The following is a 26,138-nucleotide window of genomic DNA, read 5'->3' on the forward strand; positions in this document are numbered from 1 at the left end:
TTTCAGGGTACTCATACTGTTAAGGGCTAATATACTTGAGTATTCACATTTGAACAAACCTACTGCAATTTCCTAAATCTATGATTCTAATCTACTTGAGCATACTGCAATTCAGTGAAATATTTTATCTTGTGTTGGTGTTGAAGATATGTGAAGGAACTGTTTGACAAGACAGCAGAAATTCCATTCATTGGAACATTTACTGTCAATGGCTATTTTATTTGACTTATTATTGTCACATGTATCTCAATACAGTGAAAAGTATTGCTTTGCGTGCTACCTAGGCAAATCATATCCTATGTAAGTATATTAGGGAATTGCTACCAATAGTTGGAGCCATGGAATGAAAGAATATGAACACAAATTTTCTGATTCACCCTTTTGCTTTTCTACTTTCAGAGTTGCATCCACCCACTTTCGATGTATTTTTCAATATGCTTTGCAAATCCCACCTTCACTAATGAATACTTAAAATTATGCAAGAAGGATGTATGTGCTTGTGGAAATAAGGAAGAGTGTGCATGTGCAACATTTGAAGAACTATCACGGCAATGTACAAATCTACCTATAAGAAGGTAAATGTTTTATTAATTGGTGATATGGTTGATCAATTTGAATAATAATTGCTGAAAGAGTCAGTAAAGGAAAACAACACCTTGATAATCAGACTCCTTGAAAGTGGAGTCACAGGTAGATAGGATAGTGAAGAAGGCGTTTGGTATGCTTTCCTTTATTGGTCAGAGTATTGAGTACAGGAGTTGGGAGGTCATGCTGCGGCTGTACAGGACATTGGTTAGGCCACTGTTGGAATATTGTGTGCAATTCTGGTCTCCTTCCTATCGGAAAGATGTTGTGAAACTTGAAAGGGTTCAGAAAAGATTTACAAGGATGTTGCCAGGGTTGGAGGATTTGAGCTATCGGGAGAGGTTGAATAGGCTGGGGCTGTTTTCCCTGGATCGTCGGAGACTGAGGGGTGAGCCTTATAGAGGTTTACAAAATTATGAAGGGCATGGATAGGATTAATAGACAAAGTCTTTTCCCTGGGGTCGGGGATCCAGAACTAAAGGACATAGGTTTAGGGTGAGAGGGGAAAGATATAAAAATGACCTAAGGGGCAACTTTTTCTCTCAGAGGGTGGTACGTGTATGGAATGAGCTGCCAGAGGATGTGGTGGAGGCTGGTACAATTGCAACATTTAAAAGCCATTTGGATGGGTATATGAATAGGAAGGATTTGGAGGGATATGGGCCGAGTGCTGGCAGGTGGGACTAGATTGGGTTGGGATATCTGGTCAGCATGGACAGGTTGGACCAAAGGGTCTGTTTCCATGCTGTACATCTCTATGACACTGTGACTGTATGACATCCAGGCAGATCACTAACATACCTGATGGCATTTATCCCAGGATTCTCTGGGAAGCAAGGGAGGAGATTGCAGAGCCATTGGCCTTGATTTTTGTGTCCTCTTTGTCGACAGGAGTAGTGCCAGAGGACTGGAGGCTAGCAAACGTGGTTCCCTTGTTCAAGAAGGGGAGTAGGGATAATCCTAGTAACTATAGGCCAGTGAGTCTCACTTCTGTTGTGGGCAAAGTCTTAGAGAGAATTGTAAGGGATAGGATTTATGCACATCTGGATAAGAATGATGTGATCAAGGATAGTCAGCATGGTTTTGTGAAGGGCAGGTCGTGCCTCACAAACCTTATTGAATTCTTTGAGAAGGTGACTAAGGAGGTAGATGAGGGGAAAGCGGTAGATGTGGTATATATGGATTTTAGTAAGGCGTTTGATAAGGTCCCCCATGGTAGGCTACTGCAGAAAATACAGAGATATGGCATTGAGGGTGAGTTGGAGGTTTGGATTAGGAATTGGCTCTCTGGAAGAAGACAGAGGGTAGTAGTTGATGGCAAAGGTTCATCTTGGAGTGCCGTCACTAGCGGTGTTCCGCAAGGATCTGTTTTGGGACCATTGCTGTTTGTCATTTTTATAAATGACCTGGAGGAAGGGTTAGAAGGTTGGGTGAGCAAGTTTGCGGATGATACGAAAGTCGGAGGAGTTGTAGACAGTGAGGAAGGATATGGCAGGTTACAGCGGGATATAGAGAAGCTGCAGAGCTGGGCAGAAAGGTGGCAAATGGAGTTCAATGTAGCTAAGTGTGAAGTGATTCACTTTGGTAAGAGTAATAAAAAGATGGATTACTGTGCTAATGGTAGACTACTTGGTAGTGTGGAAGAGCAGAGGGATCTTGGTGTCCATGTACACAGATCTCTGAAAGTTGCCACCCAGGTAAATAGTGCAGTGAAGAAGGCATATGGCGTACTGGCTTTTATTGGTAGAGGAATTGAGTTCCGGAGTCCTGAGGTCATGCTGCAGTTGTATAAGACTCTGGTGCGGCCGCATCTGGAATATTGTGTGCAGTTTTGGTCGCCATACTATAGGAAGGATGTGGAGGCACTGGAACGGGTGCAGAGGAAGTTTACCAGGATGTTGCCTGGTATGGTAGGAAAATCCTATGAGGAAAGGCTGAGGCACTTGGGGTTGTTTTCATTGGAGAAAAGAAGGTTTAGGGGTGATTTGATAGAAGTGTACAAGATGATTAGGGGGTTAGATAGGGTTGACAGTGAGAACCTTTTTCCACGTATGGAGTCAGCTATTACAAGGGGGCATAGCTTTAAATTAAGGGGGGGTAGATATAGGACTGATGTTAGGGGTAGGTTCTTCACTCAGCGAGTCGTAAGTTCATGGAATGCCCTGCCAGTAGCAGTAGTGGACTCTCCCTCTTTATGGGTATTTAAGCGGGCATTGGATAGGTATATGGAGGATAGTGGGTTAGTGTAGGTTAGGTGGGCTTTGATCGGCGCAACATCGAGGGCTGAAGGGCCTGTACTGCGCTGTATTCTTCTATGTTCTATGTTCTATACTGATGGGTTATATTGGACATCATCATAGGCTGGATGTTGCACTCCCATCTCAGTAGGTTTAAAGACAGGGACATGTTCATTCCATCAAACAGCCTGCCTGTCATCTACACAATGGCCTTGTCCACACAATATTATACCTGTGTTTGGAGAGTACTTCAGCAGCCTGCCCACCAGTGGTTCAATTGACCTACAATGGATTGAATTACAGAGCCTCATCTGCCACCATTGGGATTTAACCAGTAGTATGAGATGTCCATGTAAGGGGCAAACCTAGCATTTCCCTGAACTGATAATATACTGTCTCCCTGCTCCCTACCACATTGCCATTTCACCCAGTGCTACAGCCAGACTCCAAGCCTATCCTTCCAGTACTCTCCTCCAGGCTACTGCATCCTGTCACACTTGCCTGTCTCTGATGATGGTCCCTGGTGAATACTGCATTGTAATACCAGTTATTCTTCAGGTGGCACAGTGCTATTAGAGTGCTATCAGGCTCTGATTGGCCCCTAAAGCAGGACTTTCTGTTGCCGACAGGTGAACATTGGCCTTCTGTTTGCCTACAGATGGCTGTGAATGTAGCTGCTCATGTGTTTATACAGTAATTTCCATAGCATCAGGATTACCCCATATTTCATGGGAAATGAAGTATTTTTGTCAAAGTCTCAACTGCAGCTGTAAATATATTGGCAGCAGGGTGCCTCAGTTAACTGTAAGATGAATTTAGTCCATTGTGTTTTCATTGAGAATGAATATTAACCAGGTAAGGGGGGGAAGTCACTGCTCCACCATTAGTAGCTAAGCCCTCAATTGCCAGTGCCCTAATATCTGGATTACTGTCTATACATCCCTCCATTTCACTAGTTTGCTTTCCTCCATTGAAATGCTCCTTCAAACCTAGCACTTCAATGAAGCTGAAAAATGTGTTGCTGGAAAAGCGCAGCAGGTCAGGCAGCATCCAAGGAGCAGGAGAATCGACGTTTCGGGCATAAGCCCTTCTTCAGGAATGACGAAGGTGTGCCAAGCAGGCTAAGATAAAAGGTAGTGAGAAGGGACTTGGGGGGGGGGCGTTGGGAATGCGATAAGTGGAAGGAGGTTAAGGTGAGGGTGATAGGCTGGAGAGGGGGTGGGGGCGGAGAGGTCGGGAAGAAGATTGCAGGTCATGAAGGCGGTGCTGAGTCCAAGAGTTGGGACTGAGATATGGTGGGGGGGAGGGGAAATGAGGAAGCTGGAGAAATCTGCGTTCATCCCTTGTGGTTGGAGGGTTCCTAAGCGGAAGATGTGTAGCTGTGTAGTTCAGTGCTCTGCTTTGTTCCATGTTACTCCTGTGAAGCACCTTGGGATGTTTTACTGCATTAAAATGTTCTATAAGTATACAGTGTTTCTGCTGCAGTTGCTCACTGAACTCAGGAGCATGTTTTCTGTTTTTAGAGAAGGAGATTTATTTCACCAATAATATAAACAGTACATCTCTAAGTGAGATTTTGAGCTCACTGGAAATTAAAAATTACAATCAGCAATGTGAACATAGCTATTTGCCAATCAGTTTGTTTCTTTGCTAAAATGGTATAGAGAGAAGTTTCATACCAAAATTTAACATTATTGAAATAATTTGTCCAGTGTAATTTTTAGGCTATCAGAAACATGGAAATTTACAGTACTAGAAACCTTCCAGTCCATTGATCCTTGTGCCTGTTAGTTGAAAAAGCTATCCAATTGATTCCACTCATATTCTCCGTCTCCGTAGCTTTGCAAATGTTTCATTTAGAGCCAAGTTACAATTGAATCCACTTCCGCCTCTCTTTCAAGCAATGCAGTACACATCATAACAACTAACTGGATTTTGAAAAGCTTCTCATCGCCCTCTAATTCTTTTACCATTAATCTGTATCCTCAGGTTGCCAACACACCCATCAGTGGCAGCAGGTTGATCTCTCTAAATCTTTCATTTATTTGAATATCTCTATTCAATCTCCCTTTAATCTTCTCTGGTGCAAGGAGAACAATCCCAGTTTCTCTCATCCTCTATGACATTTGCAATTCATTGAAATGGTATCTGTACTACTGTGATCTTTTGTTGACCTCTTAAAATGTTTGGAGATTTCCTTCGAACAAAATAGACAGCAGATATTTACAGCTGTGATTCTGACAATCCAGATAAATGGCTGGAGGCATCCCTCTCACAACATGACAGACGTGAGCCATTTGAATAGCATAATTTGTGTGAACCTTGTTTGGAGTTTTGCTTTTCCTACCACATGGAAACTGTACTCTGTTGTTTCTGGTGTATGCATACAAACAGAGACATACAGACAATTGCTTGAAATTTTAATGCTTCACATGCATGGATTAGTCTGGGTAGCATTGCAAATGAGAGTTTGTAAAAGGAAAATCAATGTGAATTCTGTTTTTTTTCATAAACTCGAACAAGCCTTAAAATATCAACATTAAAGAAAAGGAAACAATTCTTAAATGCGACGGTTCACTTTTGCTGTCATTGTGATCGATAAAACTGAGAAAGACCCTTCAACTCATCACATCCTTGTTATTCTAGTTATTTGAATCTCATTTTTGAGCATTTGAACAAATGCACAAATACTTCTTAAATATATAAGGGTTTCTCTACCACCCTTACACACAGTGAGTTCCAGTTCCCAATAATCTCTGGGTGACACCATTTTCCCTCACATCCCCTCTACGCATTCTGCCCTTATCTTAAATCGATGTCCCCTAGTTATTGATCCCTCCAACGGGGGAAAAAGTTTCTTCCTGTCTACTCTAATCTATACCCATCACAATTTTAAGACTTAGTTGTTCTTACTCGCTGTGAGACTCCGTTAATTGAAAATCATTACTGCTTGCAGTGATAATGAAGACTTCTTCTACGGGATAGATTGGAAGGAGTGGAGCTCTAAAGTTAGTTGTGGTAAGAAGTGTTACTAAATTACTGAAATTCTTAGTTCTATTCTCAGCTAAATTTGAGAATTACATGGATGTGTAACCTCTCTTTCAGTAAGTCCTGATTGTCCTGAAAATCAGTTCTACCAGGAATGTGGTGCAGCATGTATCCCAACCTGTTCTGACCCAGAAACACAGCAACAATGTGATCAGTGTGTGAATACCTGTGAATGTCCAGAAGGTAATTATAATAAGAAAGACAGTTATCAGACCTTTAGTGTAACTCTTGTGCATATTCAGATTCAATGCTGAAGGTAATGCTGTTATCAAGTGTGCTGGACATTGATTAAACTGGGGCCTATTTGTTTCTTGTGTTAAGTGCTAAGGTTTAAAGAAGGATATTGCCCAATGAAATAGTATAAATTCTTACTAGTACTGTTTTGAATTAAATAAATGCTGTTGAGTAAACAATTACAGTCTACAAAGTACAGCCACCAGAACTTATAGGAGGTGCATTGTTATCAATGCAACTTGCTCATTATAGTCAGAGTTAAAAATCACACAACAATACCTAGCTAGCTACCTGACGAAGGAGCAGTACTCCAAAAGCTTGTACTTCCAAATACACCTGGTGGACTATAACCTGGTGCTGTGTGATTTTTGTCCACCTTAGTCCAACACCAGCTCCTCCACATCACTATATACCGTCAAATAAAGAAGTCCATGCAAATGGACAGTGTAGATAGGAAACATTATGGAACAAGAGGTTATAAAACACAAAATTTCAAACTAAATCAGTTTGATGGATGTCTAAAATCAGGGGTGAGATTGGAATGAGAGGTAGGGTCCTCAGTTCAGGCTTTTATTTTACACACTATTATCTAACACTCGACACAAGCTGTTTTGTTAATCAATTTGTCAAAACTTTGTGCATTCTTTTAAAGAGAACTAACCGCAGATTTGATCAATTGCACATTCATTTACATTTGGCTTTTGTTGTGACAGCACAAGGACTACAGTTTTCTAACAAGCGATTATTTTAAATAAATGTCATATTCTCTGCCTTTGTATTAGATAGATTAATTTAATATTTATATTGCGCTTCAGGCACTGTCCTTGATGATATAAGAGACACAGGCAAGTGCATTGACAAAACAGCATGTCCTTGTGAATACAGTGGAATGATTTATAACTCTGGACAAATACGAAACATGTCCTGCCATTCATGGTAATTATATCTATTCAGATCACACACCTTTTTCAACTCAGCTGTCAAAACTTTGACATCAATACTGACATATTGAGTTGCTTGCCTGATAATTATATTTCTTTGCTAGTGTTTGTCAGAGCGGAATGTGGGAATGCTTCGATATCAGTTGCCCTGGAAGATGCAAAATTGAAGAAGGAACGCATTTTACAACATTTGATAATAAGTATTACACATTGAAGGGAGATTGTCTCTACTATGCTGTTGTTGTAAGTTGGACTTCAATGGATTTAATGTTGGGAAGAGAGTGAAAACATATTGAGGTTGTGTAGTGCAAAAATACCATTCTTGTCACTTTTGGACCATATAAGGCACATCATGGCAATCTTATAAATAACAAAAAAAGGCTTCAAATGTAATAAATCCTGGCAGCATATTTGACACCTCCTACCCATTTATTTCAATGGCTAGAAATACATAAATTAGAGTTGAATGATGTTGTGACTGATATGTAAAACTCCAAGCATATGTTAGGGATAGACACAAAGGAAATAGTGTTGACATGTTTTCAGACATAATTAATATGAAGAAAAATTCGTTGGGAGCAAGCAAAGAAAAACAATATTGGAATCCAAATCTAGATCGCAAATGGAATATAGTAACAAATAAATAATAAGTAATTCAGGAAAACCTTTTTACCCAGAGAATAGTTAGAACTTGAAACTTGCTGCCACATGGAGTTGATGGGATGAATAACATGATGTATTTAAGATAATGTTAGTTAAGTCCATGAGGGAGAAAGAAATTAGAGTAATGTTGACCAGACACAATGTTTTCCAATGGGAGAAGACTCAGATGGAGCACCAGCAACGACACAGAGCTAGTGAATCCAATACCCTGTTTCAGTGTTGTACATTCTACTTAATTAATGTTTTGACTAAATGTAAAAGGTGCAAAAGTTCCAATGTTAATAATTGGCATTTTGCACTCCATTTTATAGACCTGAAGATGAGAACATTAGAAGATCATTCAGGAATGACTTTGCATCAATTTAACTGACCCACAGGAATTCATATTAGATCAGATTGGTATTTTGGTTAGTGTATGATTCTTATATATCTATTTGACAGAGTTCAGACTCATATTTAGTAACTTGTTATCCACAGACAAAAGCTTGGAGTGTGAAGGTTGAGTTGCGGCCATGTCAGATCGCATTTAAACAAACATGTTTACAGCGTGTGGTGTTCACCAACAATCAGGTGAGATTTTATAATCAGTCACTTGGGAAGTATAGGCCTAAATATTTTTCTAAAGAGAGATATGTTGCAAAAGCTTTTGTGTATTCCATTCATCAAGACAAACACAAGAATGCCAAACTTCAAACAGTCACTAGGGTTTATAATACAGGAAGAAAGAAAGCTGGTTGTTTGGCAAGTCATCTCTGATCAGCTAAAGCATTGCTCTGGAGAAAAAACAAACAAACTTCCTACTATTAAATGTGATTCTGCAATTGGACAACACATGCTGATCAATCCTGAGTGCTCTAATAGGTGCACTATAGGTACAAAACCCAATTCAAGATAGTTAGTCAAGAGCATACCATGTGTATTTTGTGCTTGCTAGAAGCAAAATACACCCATAACCATGGACTCAATTCTCTGAAAACAGAAAGAAAGTATTCAAGCCTTGTGTCTTTCTAAATTACCTAAGAGCTTGGGGAGTCTGTAGTCCCTGTTATTTTCTTGATGGCAATATCTCAACCACCCAGAATTGACTTGCAAATTAATCAACATCCTTTTTTTCCTGCAATATAAATTGTCCTAATTGTGTAAAGTTTGGCATTCTTGTGATGAATGCAAGATAAAATCTTTTAGCAACCTCTGTTTTGTCAGCATGATATGTAATCTTGTTATTCAGATGCTTTAGAGTGGTGCATTTGAGCCAGAAATTATGCAAAGAAGGATTCTTTTTTATCTTTTCCGCAGACCTCATATACATTCAATAATGATGGTAATGTGTATTCTGAAGGGAATAAAGTTGGACTTCCCCTAGCAAAAGGTAAAAGACATCATCTCATTCTAAATACCAAATTGGCAAGTAGCAATGATATTAATCTGTGCTTATTTTCTTTTCACAGGTGATGTGATAATATTTCAACAATCCTCAATGTTCATTCAAGTAGCAATGGATTCTGGTATGAAGATGCAAATACAGACATCTCCCATCATGCAGCTTTACATCTCACTGCCTGAAACTGCCCAGGGAAGTACAAAAGGTGGGTGTTTAATGCCCGAACAAACAATGTATTTAATTTATTGTTTACCCATTGTATTACACTTGTGCCCATGAATCAATCTGATTCACACTTCTCTTGTGTTTTGTGATTTTGTATTTATGCAAGGGCAATGGTCATGATGGTGCCTCCTGTTTCCAGGTCCCATACCTCTCCTGACCCCCTTATAACCCTCAATAGCTTTATTCAAGTGCTTTCCCAATAGGTTAGAATAGCAGTGTACATGAGGCCCTTCAGCCCATCATGTTTGTACCAGTTCTTTCAAAGAGTGAACCAGTCAGTCTTGCCACAAATCCCCACATCCATTATTTTCACATTTGTTTTCTGAAAATCGTTATTCATTCTCCTATTGAACACTAATTTTAAACTGTAATTTTAAACTATTTTGATCTCAGTTTCAGGAAAGGAATTCATTCCAAATCCTAACCAGTACTTTTGTAAAAAAGCCTTTAGCCAATCAATTTAAATGAAATTAAATCGGTCCTGTGTAGACTATCGATCTTTCAGCCATTGGAAAGAGTTTTTAAAGTGGGTTGACTTTTACATTCTAGGCTTCTATTTATAAAAGCTATCATAATCTCAGGTTTCAGTATGATACATGTTACACCCACTACTTTGTCAGAACATTGAACATAACATTGTTATGTTCAATGTGTATTGTGTATTGTGCAATCAGTTCCACCTCTTTGAACTTATCAGGTGGATGCGGTGGCATATTGGTCTTATCTCTGAGCTAGTGATCTGAAGGCCCAAATTAAGGCTCTGATGTCATAGGTTCGAAGCCATAGAATTAAAAAAATCTAATCCAATGGTGACCATGTAATCACTGTCAATTGTTGGGGGAAAAAGTAAATCATCTAGTTCATAATGCCTTTTCGGGAAAGAAATCGCTGTTCTCACCCGGTTTGACCTACATGTGAATCCAGACAGGTAGTAAATACCTTCTGAGCAGTTAGGGAAGATCAATAAATGTTGGCCATGCAAGTGGCACCAACATAAACAAAAATAAACACTTGTCCCCAAATCTTCTTTTTGAGATTTTTCAAGAGGGCTGTTTAACAATTTCTCAATTTTACAATTTGTGACGCTTCTTGCTGGTTTTCTGAATTTAAATTTTCATTTTCACAAATTCGTTTATTAGGTAATGCTGACACATAGTAGCATTATCTTGTGTATTTGAATTGGCATACAAGAGATAGCTAGGCTCACACAGTATCATCAATAGCTATTGATTCTACATTAAACTTACAGTCCCAACATGTAAGGAAGAGCATAGCAGGTCAGGCAGCTTCCAAGGAGCAGGAGAATCGACGTTTCAGCCTTTCATCAGGAATGAGGCTTGTGGGTCGGGGCTGAGAGATAAATGGTGGGGTGGGGGGGGGGGGGGGGGGGGGCGGGGTTTGGTGGGAAGGTAGCTAAGAAAGCGATAGGTGGATGAAGGTGAGGGAGAAGGTGATAGGTCCGGAGGATGGTGCTGAGTTGGAGGCTTGGGACTGAGATAATGTGAGGAGAGGGGAAATGAGGAAGCTGTTGAAATCCACATTGATCCCATGTGGTTGCAGGGTCCCAAGGCAGAATATGAGGTTTTACTCTAGCAGGCATCGGGTGATAACAGTTAGGCGGTGGAGGAGGCTCAGGACCTGCATGTCCTTGATGGATGGGAGGGGGAGTTGAAGTGTTCAGCCATGGGGCGGTGTGATTGGTGGGTGCAGGTGTCCCAGAGATGTTCTCTGAAATGATCAGCAAGAAGGCATCCTGTCTCCCTGATGTAGAGGAGACCACACTAGGTACAATGGATGCAGTAGATGACATTGGTCGAGGTACAGGTAAATTTCTGACGGATGTGAAAGGATTCCTTGGGGCCTTGGATGGAGGTGAGGGGAGTGGTGTGGGCACAGGTTTTGCACTTCCTGTGGTGCCAGGGAAAGTTGCCAGGAGTGGGGTGTGGACCTGATGAGTGAGTCACTGAGGGAATGGCCTTTTCAGAACACTGATAAGGGTGGGGAGGGAAATATATCTCTGCTGTGGGATCCACTTGGAGGCGGCGGAAGTGCCGGAGGATGATGAGTTGTTTGCGGAGATTGGTGGGGTGGAAGGTAAGGACCGGGGTGGGGTTCTGTCCTTGTTGCATTGGGAGAGGTAGGGTTCAAGGTGGTGGTGCGTGAAGTGGAGGAGATGTGCTGGAAGGCAGCGTCAACCACATGGGAAGGGAAGTCATGATCATGGAAGAAGGAGGCCATATGGGACTTTCTGAGGTGGAATTGGTTGTTCTGGGAACAGATGCAGCAGAGACGGAGGAATTGGGAATAAGGGATGGTGTTTTTACAGGAGGTGGGTTGGGAGGAGGTGTAGTCTAGGTAGCTGTGGGAGTCGGTGTGTTTGTAGCATATGTCTGTGGTTAGCTGATCACCAGATGATGGTGATGGAGAGGTCTAGGAAGGGGAGGGAGGTTTCCGAGATGGTCCAGGTGATTTTGAGCTCAGGGTGGAAGGTGTTGGTAAAGCTGGGGAGCATGAGGCAGAACCGATACAGTCATCGCTGTAGCGGAGGAACAGGTGGGGAGTTGTGCCAGTGTAACTGCGGAAGATGGACTGTTCCACATATCCTATAAACAAGCAGGCATAGCTGGGTCTTATGCGGGTGCCCATGACTACCCTTTTGGTTTGGAGGAAGTGGAAGGATTGGAAGGAGAAGTTGTTGAGGGTGAGAACCAGTTCAGCCAAATGGATGAGGGTGTCGGTGGAAGCGTACTGGTTGGGGATGGCGTGAGAGGGAGAAATGGAGGGCTTGGAGACCTTTGTCATGGTGGAACGATGTGTACAGGGACTGGATGTCCATGATGAAGATAAGGGAAATGAAAATCTTGAAGGAATGAAGGGCATGTGTGGTTTCACGAATGTAGCTTGTGCACTAAGGGGGACAAGATGGTGTCAAGGTAGGAAGAGATGAGTTCGATGGGATAGGCACAGTCTGAGACAATGGGTCGACCGGGACAGTCAGGTTTGTGAATCTTCGATAAGAGGTAGAATCGAGCGGTGCGGAGTTCACGGACAATGAATTTGGAGGCTGTGCATGAGAGATCCCCAGAGGTGATGAGGTTGTGGATGGTCTGGGAGTCGATTCTCCTGCTCCTCGGATGCTGCCTGACCTGCTGTGCTTTTCCAGCACCACACTCTCGACACTGATCTCCAGCATCTGCAGTCCTCACTTTCTCCTAGTCCCAACATGTAAGGAAAACATTCATTACCTAGATGCAGTGTTCAAATTGGCATAAGACCATAGGCACTCATTAGTAACAAAAGTTTTTTTTCAAAATAGTTGGCATACTTCTACATCACCCTGGTCACAACTGCGACAGACTGGTGAGGTCAGAGCTAATGAATTCCTGGTGCATAAGAATAAGCTGAAGCATTTTAACCAAGCAATTACCAAAACATTCATTGCATTTCCAATCACAATTGCAAATTTAAATGCACCAATTGACAATATTCATTGCAATAGCATCCACCATATTTTTTTCCAAATAGTAAATCCTGATATTGTAGCTTAAGTTAGATATTCCACATCTACTGCTCCAATGAGTTCAAGTTTTCCTGGCTCTGAGGTAGTTGTGTATCCCATTCTTGACAGGCTTAAAGCGGTTATCTCTTCTTGCAGCCTCTTCATTTGCCCGTCCCTTTCCAATCTCTTTCTGCTGCCCCACACCCCATCTGCCACTGCAGCTTCATTCATTCTCAATTATCTTTACAGACTCCTTCTGCACGTCCATTGCAGCCTCCTCCTTCATCCTCCAACTGCTTGCGGCTTCCCTTGGCAGCCCCCACCCCAAATGCTCCTCCATGCTTTCCACACCTTGTCTGTCACGGCAACATGAGGCATCCCCTAGATCTGACTGACAGAAACCCAAACATCTGGTCTCCACAGTCTCCAAGGCCTGTTCCTACACATGTCTACCACTGAGGTGCACTCAGTAATCCCCAAGAGCAGGGTCCTGCATTGGGCACAACCCAAGGCTGGGTCATGCAGGTACCAGTCCCCTCAGCCCGGAGCAACATTGGCAATCCCACACTACAATGCCTCAAGCTACACAGGTGAACCCACCTGAGGACCAAAACAGCCTGTGATTGCCTGAACTTGAGAGACACAGAAGCTCCAAGTGGTGCAGCAACTTCTCACAAATTCTGTCTCCATCACCCACAGCATGACTTTGCTCTGATTGGCTGTAAAGGGCTGGTGTTTGGCAGTGATTGGCCCAACCAGCACCATGTTCTCCAGGGACCCACATTTCTGAAGTATTAACATTTATAGCCCAAATGCTATATATAGCACAAATGTCACATCATTCTTCCTCTCTCTTGTTCTCATTCCTGATTCTTTTATAATTCAAATTTGTATTTCAATGCTAAAAACACTTCCAATTACCATTTATGAGTTGCACGGCAATAGATATCCAGCGCTTTTGGCTTTTAGTGTGGATTTAAAGATAATTCATTCTGGCTTATGCATTTTATGAAACATGAATTCCATTATACAAAACACCTTGCCTGATATTATGACATCATAAAGCACTACTTTCTTTTAGAAGTAGTCACTGCTGGATCATAAGAGACATGGCTCAGTATACTGCCTCATAAACAGCAATACCTTTGTCAAATTAATATTGCTTTTAGAAAGCCTACAGTATGGAAGCAGGCCATTCATCGCATACAACCCCTCCACAGAGCATCCTACCCAGACCCCTGCCATTTCCCATGGCTAACCCACCTTGCCTGCACACTGGGGGGCAACTTGGCATGGCCTACCCACATAACCTTCACATTTTTGGACTGTGGGAGGTAACTAACCCATGTAGACATGGGGAGAATGTGCAAACTCCACGCAGGCAGCTGCCTGAGGGTGGAATTGAATCCAAGTCCCTAGTGCTGTGAGGCAGCAGTACTAACAACTGAACCACTGTTCCACTCGTGGGATAAGCATTGGTTTATCATCTCATCTCAAATCTATCACCTTTAATAGTGTTGGTATTTTCATTCCTAATTCACCCCTATCCAATGGTGAGACATTTACTCTCTGAAGCACGGAAACACTCTTTGTTTACACAGAAACATCGATTCTCCTGGATTCTCCTTGTTTATACTGGAGGTATCTCCAGTTTACCGACTACAGCCCCCTTCTGTTCCACTACATCTCTTTATCTGGTCTGTCCTTCTGTTCTACTGTGCTTTGCGATATCAGAGCAACATTATCATTTACATATTCTATTATGCTATGTTATAAACTAAGCTATAACTGACATTTGCACTACAAATCAAGAATGGTTTGAATTAATGAAGTAAAAAAAAATCAGAAGACAGATATCAGCTTGATACCTTCATTTAATGATGTGTATTTTCTGTTTCACAGGACTGTGTGGCATTTTTAATGACAATGCAAATGACGACTTTCTATCTGCACAAAACATTGTGGAAAATGCACCTGTTACGTTTGCTAATTCCTGGGAAGCGGAAAGCAATTGCCCTGGAGCATCCATATTTGATCCATGTGTTAGTTCAGATAATGGTAATATAGAATGGCTAATCCTTACTATAACAGACATTGTTTTATTTGGGTAAAACATGTAAGACACGAGTTCTGAATTGATATAATAAATTTCTCATCTCTTATGTAAAGAATTCCATCACCATAAACTATTCTGTTTTAATGATCCAATCAAGTAGTGACAAGCCTACTAATGACCATCCTTAAAGAAATACTTCAGTCCTTAAATATTTCATAAAATGTACTCACAAATTTGCCTGTTGCTGAAATCATTCTTGATGCATTTTTCAATCAGGTTACTTTCTATGAAATTAACACCAAAAACAATTAAGATTGAGTATATGTTTGGTTTATAGTTTTTTTTATTTGGCCACGATGTGAATGTTTGTTTTTTGGGACACATGTTCATTAGGAATTCTGGAAGGACATGCTGCCCATATTGCCAGAGTGCACTCGAGCAGTGTGGCTGTTGGAGAGGGAGATTATGTCAGTATTCCAAAACTTGTCTTTGTCATCTGGTCTTGTTTCATTACAAGCTGGCACTGTACAAATGGTGTAGAGAGCACCAAAATAAGAGAATAAAAGAGATGAATGTGTGGCTGGAAAGATGGTGTGGAACTCCTGGGAGATTCGGGGGAGATGGCACCTGTACAAACTGGACAAGTTGCACCTGAACAGAACCAGGCATGAGCTCCTGTGGATATTTTGCTCATACTTCCCTTTCATTTGGAGAAGGAAATCTTCAAACAAACCTGGCAATGGGGTGAAAACCAGGACATTGTATTAGAGAGCAATACAAGAGTTTTCAAAACACTAGGAGACACAGATAGCATTAGAATACTAGGATGGTGGGTAGATTTGCAAAGGGAAGAAAGAATTCCTGTCTAAATACACTGTACATTTGTGAATACTTGGAGTATGGTCAATAAAATTCCTGAGTGGCAGGTACAGATTGCCATGGTGATATTGTGACTATAAATTAGAAGCAGATACAGTAATAACATTTAAAAGACATCTTGACAGACACAAGAATAGGCTGGGAATAGAGGGACCAGATAGATGGAAAATGTTTTTATATAAAGGAGTCATGTGTCTGCGCATGCAATAAACATTTTGAGGCAATGCTATGATTTGTGAATTATCCCATATTTAGAATTTGAAGACATAATCACTTAAAGTTATACTAAATGATTTTTTCATATTCTCTGCAATTATTTAAATGTCTGAAAAATGGTCAAATAAAGTTGCAAACTGTCAACCAATTCAATGTGACAAATATTATCCTGCAAAACAATCTGATAAATAGGCTGATTGAATTTGATTTTAAAATAATTTGCTTGTGGTTAGAGTCTCTGTGTCTCTCCTTTTCTACAGTTTTCTGATTTCCAACAGTAAAAAGAAGGTTAAGTGAGGGCACTCTACCACAAATGTTACTCTCAGTTAATGTTTGCAAGGGTAAACAAATGGACCCAGGACCTGCTTCAATAAGGAGAAACAGCTCACCAAGCACGTGCTCATTGTAACATCTTAGGGAATGGGGTTTGAGCAGTCAGAGTTTGACATCAATCTGCAATATTGTATATTGTTGCTCAAACATTGTACTTTAGCTTTTATTTAGTAACTGCATTATCTTGATTCCAAAGGTAGAGAGATTAGTCTTGAGGAAAAGGATCTATAATAGAAACAACATAGATAATAAGAAATGTAGGTCTTTAGGCCCTTCAAACCTGCTTTGCCATTCAATCATAGAATCCCTCAGTGCAGAAAGAGACCATTGGGTCCATCAAGTCTACACTGACCATCCAAAGAATACCCTATCCGGACCCTACCACCTCACCTTAACCTCCCAACCCTGTATTTCCCATGACTAATCCACCTAACTTGCACATTCCTGGGCAACTTAGGATGGCCAATCCACCTATATACTTGAACTGCGGGAAGAACCCGGAGCACCCAGAGGGAGCTCATGCAGATACAGGGAGAAAGTGCAAACACCATACAGTAACCCAAGGCTGGAATTGAATCTAGGTCCCTACCACTATGAGGCAGCAGCACTAACCGCTGTGCTACCCCATGCCATCCCATGGCTAATCATCCAGTTTAGTACCCTGTTACAAATTTCTCACCATGCACTTTGACTCCTTTAGCCCTAAGAACTATATCTCATTCCTTCTTGAAGATGTTTTGGCTTCAACTGCTTTCTGTGGTAGGGAATTTTGTTCTTAAGTAAGCATAAACATAACAAAATGACAGAAATTTACATGAAAAGCTTACTTGTTTAATTTGCATTACAAACATGAGCCTAAATGCCCAGCTGACCTTTGTACTGGACTCAAAGGTAATGCACTTAAAGAGAGAATGAATATAAAGATTATGTAATGGACTAGTAAAAGGTTGATTGTTGGACTGTGAAAAAGAATGAGTGTATGTTATCTGTATTTGGAAAGTTCTAGGAACAGGGTATTGCAATGTTATAAAGTACCTGAAACCTTCTTTTATCTAATTACTTGTAGTCTTTTTAAATCAATATCCTGTCCTCGCATGTGTCCATATGGCGAATCCCTCAGTTTTTGTTCTGATGTTTCCAAAATCTGTGGGTCTTTATTTCCTCCCTAATTCTCTGGATCTTCTCACTCTTTCTTAATGCTTCTTCCTCCACTTGATCTGCCTTTTTCTGTCTTTCCCTGATCTCATTGTTATGTAACCAAGCTGACCCCAGCTTTTCATATTGAATTATTAAATTTACCACATCATACGTGAAATTTGAGCTGGAACATAAAGCAGAAGAGAGGAGAAAACCACAATGTGGCTAGTTTCAATGAAGATGTATCTTGCAAATATATTAATGTATGAATTTATGAAGTGGAAAATGTCAACACAATTTGGAACAAAAATGCTGAAACAAATCTACATGAGTCGGATATGGAATGAATATACGCTAAGTTTTATTTCGACATATTATAAATGCACATTATTTTATTGTATTGCTTAAATTTGTATTACTTTTTAAATCGTATACTGATGAAAACTGACATGTTATTAAATGTGGCTTGCAGAACACTATGCAAAGCAGCACTGTTCCAAATTAAAAGATCCAATGGATGCTTTCGCTGTGTGTCACTCAACAGTGGATTACACGAAATATTATGAAGTAAGAATTCTACAAAAATCTGAATGCCTTCAGAGAAATTTAAAGTCAAAATATAATGTTAATTAATGATGATGTGATCCCAGCTGATGGTAAAACTAGATAAGACATATTCCAGAGTGAAACCTGTTTTGATAGATAATAGCTTTTATATTCGCAGTTTGGTTAGCGTGGTGGTCAGTCACTGAACATACTAAGAGGCTGCCATAACACTTTGAACAAAAGAACATCAAAAATTATCACACACGAAAGGAATATTTCTAATTTTCACTCTGTAAGAATTATTTCAAATGCTCAGATTACAAACAGCAACAAAAAAAAAATTGATGTTTTGTCTTGAACAATGATCTTACAGATATTCAGACGTCAGTGATCACCCTCTTTCCACTTTAAGTTTTCTTGTTTAGTTGGCACAGCTGTATTTTATTCCAGCAAATGTCTGCAAAATTTTATGTCATCTTCTTTAGTTATTGTCTCTTCCTGAGACCCTTAAACTATATGCCAACACAGCTCTCTTATGCCTTGCATGTGATTCCTAAACTTTTCATTTATAACCGTCGGTTTCTGGAGCCTCTCAGGACTTCCATCTCCTTCTCTGACTGCTCTGGGGACTGCTAAACTGTGAAGATGATTACAACATTGATTGCAAAAAAGACTAAGCTTTTATAGCCCCCTCCAACCTGGGCTGCTTGGGACCAAGTCATTCCTGAAATTTGGAATTTTCTGGGAATTAGAATGATATTAATATGCCTAAACAGAAGTGTGTGGAACCAGAAGACAAGATAGATATGAATATTTACCTGAAACATAAAACAGTGACTGCAAAGTATAAAGCTGTAGCATGAATAGTTTTTAACAATCTAAATATTGTATCTTCCAAGTTTTTACATCCAAAGTGTTGTGCTAACATGATGGCATGTTAGGTTGTTTAGATTTTCTCAGACAAATTCCAGGTGACCATGAACATTTGGTTTGGAGAGATCACAATTTACAAACAAGAAATGGGGATGAACAAAATTCTAGAAAAGCTATAAGAGTAGTGCCACTTTTATGTGCTGTCAGTGATATTATCATGTTTCAGAGTGTTTCTCACAAAGCAGTTAAGAATGAATTTGAAATGGTAAGGTGAAGCTGGGAAAAGAAACACCAATCAAAAATATATTTGGGATATCCCGAAAAGAACAGAAGTTCTTGGACAACTGGATACCCAAGGAAGCCAGGAAAACTGAAGATAACTCAGAGATGGATTCTTTGGAACACACAGCAAAGAACACAACAGTACTTTGGTGGATTCATGACCTGAAGGATATTGGTCAATTGAAAGAATGCCAGCCAATCAACTGAACATGGAGTCTGTAGCCATTAAATAGTTAACGGAATCCCAATAAGAATGCTGAAAAACAGTTAATAACTGTTATCAGCAGAACATACAATATTGGGTAGATGCCAATATCTTGGGCTTATCAGTAGAGACAATTGACTTAAAATTATTTTAATGTGGCTTTAGTAGTACTGGGGTCTCAGAAAATAATGAAATGCTGAATAATCAAATGTACGCATTTAATCAAAAACTAAATGTATTGTGTAACACATGTGTTTGCAGTTCACCAGAAGGTATGATCCTTTATCAATATTGGCTTTATATTTTAGATTGCAATTGCCATTGCTCTATGTATTCATTGACTATAGAGTAACTATTGAAGCAACAATGAGTTGCAGTGATTTGTTTATTTAGTCTTCTTATTTATTCATCTAAATCTAGGTTGTTTATCAGTGTGACATATCTGTGATATAAAACACTAACTTTCTTAATTCCATTTTTCTAGATGTGTGTAACTGCTACCTGTGCCTGTGAGAATATCAATGACTGTCTGTGTGCAGGATTGGGAGCGTATGTTCATGAATGTGCTGCATATGGTATTATGGTCAGAAACTGGAAGAAAGGCATTTGCAGTATGTTCTTCCAATGCTTACATTTATTATGAAATTCTTGAATTTTATTGATCTTAAATTTTAGCTGATTAGAAATACGTTGATGAATGTAAAAATATTGCTGCACTTTCTTTATGGCACCTTAGAGGAAACAGTTAACATTTAAAAGTCATTGGCTTTCTTGAAAGCATATTACACTTGGAGAAAGTGAAAATAATGCATGAGCCAATTTAAATATTTAATTTAAAATTAATGTTAGAATTTTCAACTCATGCAATGCTAAATTTAAATAGAAGCCTACTTATACAGTCATAGACTCATACAACACAGAAACAGGCCTTTCAGTCCAATTAGTCCATGTCAATCAGACATCCTGCTCCATAGCCCTCTAAAACCTCATATAACTATCAGATGCTTTTTAAATGTTGCAATTATACCTGCCTCCACCACTTCCTCTGGCAGAAAGTTCCATACATGTACCATCCTCTGTATGAAAAAGTTATTGCTCGGGTCCTTTTTAAATCTTTCCCCTCTCACATTAAACCTACGCCTTCCAGTTTTGGGAAAGGATCTTGGCTATTCACCTTATCCATGCCCCTCATTATTTTATAAACCTCAATGTGGTCACCCCACAGCCTTCAACGCTCCAGGGAAAAAATGCCCCAGCCTACTTAGCCTCTCCCTATAACTCTAACTCTCCAATCCTGACAACATCATTGTCAATCTTTTCTGCATCCTCTTGAGTATAACAACATCCTTCCTATAGCAAAATGTTCAAATTATTTAAACGTACATTTATAATGCTGTCTATCTACATGGTGTACAATTAAGAAAACAAATATCAGAACTTAATGATCATTCCTTCTAAATTTGATTCATAATGGTTTTGTTACACTACATCTGATTGAAAAACAAATCCTTAAACTCACCAATGTGTGAAAATACTTTAAAAAGCCCCAGGGGAGCATTACTTACATCACATTTTAAGCAGGTTATAAGCATTCTTTATTGAAAGTATGGTCAAAGGTTCACAGTTTTAACAAAAGGTAACAACAGCAAAAGCCTGGAAAAACTCAGCAGTTCCAGCAGCATCTGTGGAGAGAAAGCAGAACTAATGTTTCAAAGGAAGGGTTACTGGACCTGAAACATTAATTCTGAATTCTTTCCACAGATGCTACCAGACCTGCTGAGTTTTTCCAGCAATTTCTGTTTTTTTTTCCAACATCTGCAGTTCTTTGATTTTTTTTTGAACATCAAAATCCTGCTGTGTATAGAGGAATTGCAGTGGAGAACTCTAAAATGCAATATAATGTCTTGGTATTAACAATCATATCCTCATTCAGTCAAATGTTATGACATGCAAAATGCATTATTCTTTTTCAAAGATATTTCATGAATGATTGCTTGTTTATTTGTTTCTAGATAACTCATGCAGTTACTCTCAGGTTTTTGAGAACGACATGAGAACATGTAACCGCACGTGCAGATCATTATCAGAGAATGATTATACCTGTGGTGTTCATGATGTTCCAGTTTATGGATGTGGCTGTCCTGTGGGAAAGTACATGGATGAAAACGGAGCCTGTGTGGACAGGCCTGACTGCTTATGTTATGCAGCAGGGCGGTTTCTGGAGAAAGGGCAGAGTATTAATATGCACGGCCGATCTTGGTAAGTATATTCTCATACTTTTACAAAAATGTAAAAGGTAATTACATGCAAAATCTATTTTAATTATTATTTCACACTCAGCATTTGCCAAGTTGGAAAACTTCATTGCTCTCCAGTAATAACGACTTCCCGTCCTCCAGGTAACTAAGAATTACACAAGCTCTCCCTATACTAAATAGCACATGAATTGAACTCCATAGTGCATTGATGAATGGTCATTTTACAAGCTGTTTTCACATATTGCTTTTTTCAGATTGTCCACAGGGGAAAGTGTTCATTAACTGCAACAGTGAAACTGCTCTTTCTGCTGAAAACTTGTGTGAGCGAACATGTCGAACTCTGAATACACCATGCGTGAGTGACTTCCATCATTCCAAACGTGACTCACATTTGTTTCCATTTGCAGAACACGGAACTGGACAATCACACAAAATGTGTCTAATATTAATAAATTATTTAATGTCCAGAGGGGAATTGAGGATTAATTTTGCTCAATTCCGAAATTCATTTCCTGAATGTTTGGCAGAAGTAGAAACTTTCAGCACATTTAAAAAAGTATACAAGTGCATCACCTCCAGGCGACTGACTGTGTGGAGTTTGCACGTTCTCCCCGTGTCTGCGTGGGTTTCCTCCGGGTGCTCCGGTTTCCTCCCACAGTCCAAAGATGTGCAGGTCAGGTGAATTGGCCATGCTAAATTGCCCATAGTGTTAGGTAAGGGGTAAATGTAGGGGTATGGGTGGGTTGCGCTTCGGCGAGTCAGTGTGGACTTGTTGGGCCGAAGGGCCTGTTTCCACACTGTAATGTAATCTAATCAAAACTATATAACAAATGGAGTAAGTTCCATGATGTCTTTTCTGCCATATAGTTACAATGGGCTGAATAATCGCTTTCTCGTTCTACAGTTGTAGTGCAAGTCGGACATATAACACACTAATGTTGACAAATTTGGCCATTTTGTTCTGATGACCTACGAATTCTAAACGCAATACAGAGGCTTGAAGTTTAAGTCATTTGGGGCCAAACATTTTATAGACAAAGATTTAAGTAGATTTTAAAGACCTCCGTGAAAACACTTTGAAGCTATTTTGGTCTTTTCCACAATTAGAGTCCATGTGTGTCTGGCTGTGTCTGTCCCCCTGGTCTTGTGGAAGATTATGATGGAAGCTGCATTGCTCGTGAAAACTGTTCTTGTTTATTTAGTGGTGAAGTTTACAGTCATGGCAGACAAATTCAAAGAGATTGCAATAAATGGTAAGATTAAACAAATGTTAACCCAAAGCACAATTATATATCAAAATCTATTTGTGTCACTGAATAATGATATTGCACCCTGCTCTTAATATTGCAGCACATGCCAGGCAGGAATGTGGAATTGTACTCACAAGGAATGCCCGAAGACCTGTGAAGTTTATGGCGATGGCCACTATGTAACTTTTGATGGAAAAAGATATGTCTATGATGGAAACTGTGAATATATTTTTGTTGAGGTGTGCATAAACTCAAAATGTTAAAATTGTGCATGATTTTATCACAACAATGTAATTGCCACTGGGAAAAAAACCAGCAAAATCAACTCAGTTACTCCAGCAGTATTCGCATACTAATCATGTGCATGCAGAAAACAAAAAATACTTTCCTCTTGAAGAGTGTGATGCTGGAAAAGTATAGCAGGTCAGGCAGCATCCAAGGAGCAGGTGAGTCGAGGTTTCAAGCATAAACTCTTCAACAGGAAGCTTGATTCCTGATGAAGACCTCATGCTCGAAACATCGATTCTCCTGCTTCTCAGATGCTGCCTGACCGGCTGTGCTTTTCCAGTACCACACTCTTCGACTCTGATCTCCAACATTTGCAGTCCTCACTTTCTCTTCAAATGCTTCCCTCAGACTAGATTACAGAAAATAATCCATTACATTTGGGGTCTCTTTCAATGGCATCACAGTCCACCTGCAAGCCAGGTAACGGAAAATAGACAATCACTAGTTATACCAGAGTCTTGTGTTTCTTCAAACAGCATTGTGTTGCAGGTTTAATAAATACAAACTGAATAAGTATCATCCAACTTGCGTTGTCTAATCCAATCCTGAATTCATTGTTTTGTTCTCAGGACCAATGTAATCATCGAAAAGGCACATTCCAAATACTCATTGAAAGTGTCCCCTGTTGTGAAAGGGGAATGACTTGTTCAAGAAATATCAGGATTTTATTTGAGGTGATTTGCTTCACTAATTTTAGTTTATCTCTTTCTGTTTTGGAATAAGACTTTAAATACGTGCAACCTGTAGTGACTGCAAACATAAAACCCCCAGACACCTTCTAGAGCATTCTGTTTTCATGTGTATTTGTACAGGGTAAGCAACTCATTCTAACTGATAACCATGTGAAAACAGTTGAGAAGTTTACAAATCAAACCCAGTGCACAAATGAGTTCTATTCTCACCATACTGTTGGGCTGTATTTGATCCTGCAATTTTCTCATGGAATCACCGTGATATGGGACAAAAGCACTAGGTTTTCAATCACACTGGATTCAAGATGGAAAGTAAGTATGTTTGAAAGAAAGTAAGTTTGAAAATCATCATATCCATATTTGTCTCTATTGACCATTAGCAGAAAATATATTGGAGTCATTTCATCAATAAAGAACTGCTTCTGAAGTTTATTTTACATATCTTACAATTACGCATAACATTTTTAGATTAAAATCCCCATACTACTCAACAGGTCCTTTGGCCCAACAAATCCACACCAACCCTCCAAAGAGTAACCCACCCAGACCTATATTTACCCTTGACTAATGCACCTAACACCATGGGCAAGTTAGCCTAACCAATCCACCTAACCTGCACATCTTTGGATTGTGGGAGGAAACCCATACAAAAATGGGGAGAATGTGCAAACTCCACATAGACAGTCACCAAAGGCAGGGATTGAACCCAGGTCCCTGGCACTGTCAGGCTGCAGTGCTAACCACTGAGCCACCATGGTGGAGCACAGTGGAATTTGGAAACAGTTGGAAATCTATGGCCTGCTCAGATACAGTCAATCAAACATCGTTATGTGATCGAAACCCTTATTGTTTAGCAGGGGCACAGAGGAAGTATGGCATTTTATTTAGCATGATTCTCCAGTTTTGTGTAAACTTTTAAAATGGTTGTTTCCGTTTGCAATTAGAGCAGGAGAAAATTCAAATCAATACACTTCAATACGGATATTTCCTGATGAAGGGCTTATGTCCGAAACGTCAATTCTCCTGCTCCTCGGATGCTGCCTGACCTGCTGTGCTTTTGCAGCAACACACTCTCGATCACATACTTCAATATGAGCCAACCAAACTCTTTCCACCCTCAAAACTGTCAGAGGACCTCAGGAAGTTTAATTTATTTACAATCCTCATTTATTTCTAATGAAGATCTACTTCCAACCATAAACTTGCAAATCTGTTATAAGCACAGGCTTTCTCACTAATAACTTGCAAAATAAGAACTGTATACACTGAAAACAAAAAAATGCTGAAGATCACAGCAGGTCAGGCAGCATCCATGGAGAGAAAGCAAGCTAATGTTTCAAGTCAGAGCTCTGATGAAGAGTCATCTAGACTCAAAACATTAGCATGCTCTCTCTCCATGGATGCTGTCTGACCTGCTGTGATCTCCAGCATCTTTTTGTTTTCAGTACAGATTCCAGCATCTACAGTAATTTGCTCTGAAATTGTATAAACTAGTTTTTGTAATTTTTTTGAAGTAAATCTGTGTACAATATTGGATTTTTAAAAATACAGTGCTCTGAAGAAAGCATGCATCTCTTTTCATATGAATCGGATAATGCTACAGGACTTTTGTTTTCCCATGATTCCCTGTTTTTTACAGAACAATGTATGTGGTCTGTGTGGGAACTTCAATGATGATGTTTCAGATGATCTAACTACAAAAGGCAATTCCTTGGTGACCAGTGCAGTGGAATTTGGAAACAGTTGGAAATGTATGGCCTGCTCAGATACAGTCAATCAAACATCACCATGTGATCGAAACCCTTATTGTTTAGCATATGCACAGAGGAAGTGTGGCATAATTAAAACTGTCGAGTTTCAAGCATGCCATAGAAAGGTAACTCTCCTGATGGGATCTACATCATTTGTAATGGACATCGAATACACTGGCAGCTCAAGTAAAGATTCAAACACTTGCATAAAGTTCATTTAAGATTGGCCTTTTCCATGAAGAAATTAAAGCTTGCATCTCTATAATGCTCCATAGAACAGCTTAAATGTTCAACTATTTAATCATTGTTGTAGGGTAGGAAATCACAGTTATGAGTTTAAACACAACAAGATTGCTTCAGTATTTAGAGTGCACTTTAACTTTAGTGGCAAGACCCAAGCCAATTATAATTTCATGCTGAATTTAATAGACCCAACTTAAAAGGTTCACTAGTCCTGATTGGTTACTAGCCCTATTCCAAGTATAAATAGGTGTTCGCAATTTTTATGGAGTTTTATAGAAGTTTAATCAAAACAAGTACAAAAGAACCTGTACTTAAT

General features: G+C 39.7%; 1 protein-coding gene across 1 annotated transcript in view; it reads left to right on the top strand.

The window, feature by feature from the left end:
- Positions 1–26,138, top strand: part of LOC140466799 (uncharacterized) — a 92,834-nt gene that overhangs the window by 20,279 nt on the left and 46,417 nt on the right. The window contains exons 7-25 of the mRNA XM_072562440.1: positions 400–575; positions 5,779–5,840; positions 5,928–6,053; positions 6,920–7,040; positions 7,150–7,288; positions 8,186–8,278; positions 9,005–9,077; positions 9,157–9,294; positions 14,716–14,871; positions 17,907–18,001; positions 19,825–19,951; positions 21,353–21,599; positions 21,681–21,739; positions 21,853–21,953; positions 22,706–22,851; positions 22,949–23,087; positions 23,706–23,810; positions 23,949–24,140; positions 25,468–25,704. Of these exons, the coding sequence (XP_072418541.1) occupies positions 400–575; positions 5,779–5,840; positions 5,928–6,053; positions 6,920–7,040; positions 7,150–7,288; positions 8,186–8,278; positions 9,005–9,077; positions 9,157–9,294; positions 14,716–14,871; positions 17,907–18,001; positions 19,825–19,951; positions 21,353–21,599; positions 21,681–21,739; positions 21,853–21,953; positions 22,706–22,851; positions 22,949–23,087; positions 23,706–23,810; positions 23,949–24,140; positions 25,468–25,704 (2,532 nt within the window). The remainder of the gene's footprint in view (positions 1–399; positions 576–5,778; positions 5,841–5,927; positions 6,054–6,919; positions 7,041–7,149; positions 7,289–8,185; positions 8,279–9,004; positions 9,078–9,156; positions 9,295–14,715; positions 14,872–17,906; positions 18,002–19,824; positions 19,952–21,352; positions 21,600–21,680; positions 21,740–21,852; positions 21,954–22,705; positions 22,852–22,948; positions 23,088–23,705; positions 23,811–23,948; positions 24,141–25,467; positions 25,705–26,138) is intronic.

This window comes from Chiloscyllium punctatum, chromosome 44 (genome assembly GCF_047496795.1).
Source record: "Chiloscyllium punctatum isolate Juve2018m chromosome 44, sChiPun1.3, whole genome shotgun sequence".
NCBI classification, from domain to species: Eukaryota; Metazoa; Chordata; class Chondrichthyes; order Orectolobiformes; family Hemiscylliidae; genus Chiloscyllium; species Chiloscyllium punctatum.